We start from the raw sequence: 5,240 nt of genomic DNA on the forward strand, positions 1-5,240 counted from the left end.
AAATAGAAGGGAAGGAAGAATGAAGATTAGTGGTGACAATGAAAGGATATAATAATAAAAAAATTAAATTTTTATTAGGCTATCTTTTTATCTTAACTTAATTAGTAAGTCATATAAATATTACGAGAGCATTTAGGTCAATTAAAATTATGTACGTCTAATATAACTGGCACATAAGCTGACTCTCCTAATTTTTCTAATGGCACACTAACTTACGACATTAAAACTTTTCCAAAGTTTAGGGAACATTGTAACCTAAAAAAGTTTAGGACTACTGTAAATACTCAGTATAATTGAGGGTTTTTTTAAAATATTATAAAAACTAAATATTTTTTTAATGCCCCAGGGGATTAAGAGGTTTTTCTATAATAAATCTAAAATCTAGCCATCATCACTAGTGTCCCGACTGCACCAAAATTACTGCATCTGGGGATGCACTCGATCCACTTCCTCCATTAACTAACCGTACCCTCCCTCTCTATCTCACTACAAATAACCGACGGTGCTCCAAAGAGATGAGCTCTCGCGAAACAGAAGACGACGGAAATAGGCCCCCAGCCCCTGCTGGAGGAGAAGACGTCCACCTCAAAAGAGCAACGGCGTCCAAGCCAGCTAAAGAAAAGGAAGCCTATCCGCCCCCGGGACCCGAGCAGACAAACCACAGAACCTGGGCCTCAGTAGCAGCCGACAACAGGCGGCCAAAGGAAAATATAGGGAGGATCCCGGCTGAAATACTTGCCAAACTCAAGCAGCAAACGACGGACTGTGTCATCGTCGACCCTGAGGTGTTGGCCAAATGCAGGGAAAAATGGAAGCGTACCCTCTTTGGGAAGTTCCTGGGTAGAGGACTTTCTCTAGAGAGACTCAAAAGCATTCTAGCGAGACTATGGCGAGGCATCTCCGGATTCTCCGCCTCTGACATGGATAATGGATTCTACGCATTCCGGTTCGACAAGGATGAAGACATGGACTACGTGCGGAGAAACGGCCCATGGACGATCACCGGGAAAGTCTTGAAGCTGATACCATGGCAGAACAACTTCAGACCTTCCCTAGCAGCGTTTGATACTGCTCCAACTTGGGTCCAATTCCATAACCTCCCAAAGGAATACTGGGAGTTGGAAGCTCTCATCCAGGTCGCAGCTTACTTTGGGAAACCTCTGGGTGTCGACGAAACAACCATGGATCACACTAGAAGCCATTTCGCTCGCGTATGCATTGAAATCGACCTCTCGCAGCCGCTGAAAACAGTAATGTGGCTTGGCCCAAAAGAGGATGAGCTGGAACAGACGATCATCTACGAGAGTATCCCAGACAACTGCTACAAGTGTCGAAGGATAGGACACAAGGAAGAGCGATGCAAGGAGCCTAGCAAGGAAAGGAAAACAACCGGAGGGAACGGTCAGGCCGAAACAACCAAGGAAGAGGTCATTACGGGTGAAGGAATCACTCCAGTAGACCCGGAAGCAGCTCAAGCTAGCTCTGTCTACGGCCCATGGCTAACGGTGCAAAGGAAGGCCAATAGGAGGCCGCGGGCAGAGCCACTAAAAGCCAAGGAGCTAGTGCATCCCGCCCAGGCTGCACCCAAATGGCATACCCAACCAAGATTCCGGGGAGATCACAGCGACGGCAAAAAACAGCCCGGCTGGCCACCCAGCCAACATGCTCCGTCAAACAACCCAAAACACCACCAAGAGGTCAAGAGGAAAACACCTAACGGTAGCCCTCGAACTGACGGAAAGAGCACTCCACGGCCACAAGGCCGCGCGCAGAGCAGCTCGTACTCCAAGGAAGGCGAGGTACACCAAGAAGAAGAAAGAGGCAAATCCGCGTCAGGGGAGAACAACGCCACACACTACCGAGGCCCTCAAAGAGAGGCGTCCAAGCAACTTTTCAGACTCAGACGTGAGAGTAATCCTGCTCCATCCATGCAAGCAACCATCAGGGAGGAACCTACACCCGACACGTGGAATGAACATTTAATTGGAAGCGATGGCGAGGCAGAAGAAACAGCAGGCTCACATGCATACGTAGAGTCTGTCCAAGCCAGCAGGGTGGCCACCATAAATGGGATTGACATCCGCCTGGGCTCTGGCCATGCTGGGTCCGCTCGCTCCGCGTACGTCAAAACCATCAGAAGCCAGACACATCCGTCCACCTACCCGCCAGAGATATACCAAGACGGCATGGCGAGCTTTCGGACCACGCCGGAACCCTCCAAGGACCCCAGCTCTCAGGCTAGCCACGAAGGATTAGTGCTAACTGTCCGACAAGCACTCCTACCAGCCCAACAGAACAATGCTGAATGCAGCATGGACGAGGATGATACCAACCTGCAACTCGCCCTGGTGGACCCAACCACGGCCACGCACTCAGAAGCTGTTTCCATGGAAACGGAGGGCAATGCAGTCGAGCCAGCAGCAGGCACGGAGAGAGCACCTACCTTTAAGCGAGGCAGGTTACACTAAGGTCCCCCACACCTCCAATAGTTTACTTATGAATAAGGCCTTGATATGGAACTGTAGGGGCGCCATGAAAAAAGAAGTCCTGGATAGATGCCGGGATCTCAACCGGGAGCACAAGATGGAAATCCTGGTCCTTCTTGAAACACATGCGGACTGGGCCAAGGCAGCCACGGTGGCTAAAGCTGTGGGGAGATGCTGGTCTTGGTTCTCAGTGCCCGCGGTAGGAAGCTCCGGGGGGATCATAGTAATGTGGAAGACCAAGCTGGGATGGGTGGATATCCTAGCAACCTCACGCTATGCTGCCCACCTAGTCTTCACTTCCAAGACCGGCAACACCACGCTCATGTCGGTGGTTTATGCAAGCAACATCCTAAGATAACAGCAACACCTATGGGACGAGCTCCTCCAGCTCGCCGCCATAAACATCCCTTGGGTGGTGGCAGGGGACTTCAATGCCTACCTCAGCACTAACGAGAAGAAAAGTTGCGGAACGATCGAGATCGGCCCGAAGGGAAAAGCATTTGCGGACTTCATTGAAGCAGCTGGTCTATGCGACCTCGGCTTCGAGGGGCTGCCCTATACGTGGTGCAATAACCAAGCTGGGAGTCGGCGCATATGGGTGAGGCTGGATCGAGTGCTGGCAAACACCAGATGGCTAGGACAGTACCCAATGGCCAAAGTCAGGCATCTCGACCGCACAGCCTCCGACCATGCACCACTCCTCCTGTCAACCCCGAGGACAAGCTCTCCAATAGCGCGTCCCTTCCGCTACGAACTGCTCTGGCTAGAATACAAGGAGAGTGAGCAGATAGCGAGGGACGTGTGGGTTGCCGGAAGCCGCGGGAATCCCATGCACACCTTCACCCACAAGATTTGCCAACTCCAAGCAAAGATGAAACGCTGGAGTCGAGACACAGTAGGCGACCTTGAAGCCAAGCTGGTCGATATCTGTCAGGAGCTAGAGGAGTCAAAGCAGCTGGATGCCGCCGGAAACCTTCCCGCAGACGAACTCGGCAGACTCCGCAGCCTCTACCACCACAAGTCAGCCCTCAGCAGACAGATCAACATAAAATGGCTACAGAGATCGAGACTCCAATGGGTTCAAGAAGGCGATTGAAACTCCAAATTCTTCCACCTCACGGCGATGATCCGACGTCACCGCAATAGGATCTCCGGCATCCTCCAAGACGATGGAAGGTGGGTCCAATCCAAGGAAGAAGTGGAGGAGGCCTTCCACGCGTTCTACAGCAAATTATGGGGCCCGATAAGTTCAAATGAATCACAACCCACCAGCTGGCCATCCCTGCCTAGGATATCACCAGAAGAAGCCGAGCATCTCACCGGAGCAATATCAGAGGCAGAAATAAAAAAAGCCCTGTGGAATCTCCCTCGGGGCAAAGCTCCGGGCCCAGATGGTCTGCAGGTGGAAGTATACATCAAATTCTGGGATGTCATGGGCAGCGGCCTCTGCGAAGCCATAAGCCACTTCTTCCGCCATGCTACCTTGCCCCACCACTGGGGCAGAACCCTAGTAACCCTAATCCCGAAGAAGGATAGCCCCACCTGTGTAAAGGACTTCCGCCCAATCTCGCTGTGTAATGTCAGCTACAAGATCATCTCCAAAATCCTAGTGGAGCGCATGAAAGCCCTCCTACCCAGGCTAGTCGGGCCGGAGCAAGCGGCCTTCATTGCCGGCAGAAGCATCTCAGATAATACGTTGGCGGCCCAGGAAATAGCTCATTCGATGCACCACAACAGAGGAGAGCCACCGCTGTTGATGCTCAAGCTTGACATGGAGAAAGCCTTCGACCGCGTCAGTTGGGCAGCGGTGCACCAGACGCTGACTAGAATGGGTTTCCCTAAGCAATGGTGCAACTGGACCATGGCCTGTGTTACCTCACCGAGGTTCGCGTTCCAGATCAACGGACAGCAAACAGAGTGGCTGCTGCCTCACCGCGGGCTGATACGATTCGGACTTCACCGACATCGTCTCAAGCTTGGATTTACCTTAGGAGAGATTTATTTTCATGTTTTAGTAATTATTTTTCATTAAAATAGGTTTTCTGTAAGTCGCGTTCGAACGCGGTCGGGCGAGTTCGAATGCGATCGGGGAAAATTGAGTTTTAGGATAAGATTGAGTTTTAGGATAAGATTGTGTTTTAGGATAAGATTGAGTTGTTGGTTAGCCTATAAAAGTATGTGTAGGGCAACCAAAATTAGGATTGAATATTGAGAATTGAGTTTGCCTTGCCTCCTTCATCTTCTTCGCTCCCGTTCCCTCAATCTCCCCGGCAACGCCGCTTCTAATCTCCCTCGACAGGCCAATCACCCTAGTCCCTTAGGAGTGGCCCTCTTCTCCCCCTTCTTCCAATTTATCCATCGCTATCCCTAACCTTTCCATCATCCATAACCCTTCCACCATCACTTTTACACCGGTGCCACCCCATCAACACCGGCCCTCCACAATCCACCATTACCTAGGATTTCGTGCCTTCATCCACGGAATCCAAAACAGAGTATCCTGACGTTCGTCCACTAAACGAACGATATTTCGAGATCCCCATCTCCGATTCGCCTGAAACTAGATCCGTTGGAAAGCTCTTTTCCGGGCCTACAACATATCAAAATTTCACAGCGATCCAACGGCGGGATATTTCAGGATCTGATCTCAAAGTTCCGTACAAGATCGTATTAATCTTGAATCAGAGCCATAGCACCAAAAGAGGGTTCGTATCAATCTGGTATCAGAGCCTATAGCCGAGGAAGGATCGTAAC

General features: G+C 50.9%; 1 protein-coding gene across 1 annotated transcript; it reads left to right on the top strand.

The window, feature by feature from the left end:
• Nucleotides 1-515: 515 nt before the first annotated feature.
• LOC140761238 (uncharacterized) lies at nucleotides 516-3,582 on the top strand. Its single transcript, XM_073098494.1, has 3 exons — nucleotides 516-2,458; nucleotides 2,526-2,736; nucleotides 2,848-3,582. The coding sequence occupies exons 1-3, from the start codon at nucleotides 516-518 to the stop codon at nucleotides 3,580-3,582; spliced, it is 2,889 nt and encodes a 962-aa protein (XP_072954595.1).
• The last annotated feature ends 1,658 nt before the right edge of the window (nucleotides 3,583-5,240 follow it).

This window comes from Typha angustifolia, chromosome 6 (genome assembly GCF_048772165.1).
Source record: "Typha angustifolia cultivar Huaian chromosome 6, ASM4877216v1, whole genome shotgun sequence".
Classification (NCBI taxonomy): domain Eukaryota; kingdom Viridiplantae; phylum Streptophyta; class Magnoliopsida; order Poales; family Typhaceae; genus Typha; species Typha angustifolia.

Excerpts from the sequence above, each read along its gene's own strand:
- LOC140761238 (XM_073098494.1), top strand. The coding sequence starts at position 516 with ATGAGCTCTCGCGAAACAGAAGACGACGGAAATAGGCCCCCAGCCCCT. Across the intron at positions 2,459-2,525 it reads CCTACCTTTAAGCGAGGCAG|GGGCGCCATGAAAAAAGAAG; the intron begins GTTACACTAAGG and ends ATGGAACTGTAG. Across the intron at positions 2,737-2,847 it reads GGAAGACCAAGCTGGGATGG|CAACACCTATGGGACGAGCT; the intron begins GTGGATATCCTA and ends CTAAGATAACAG.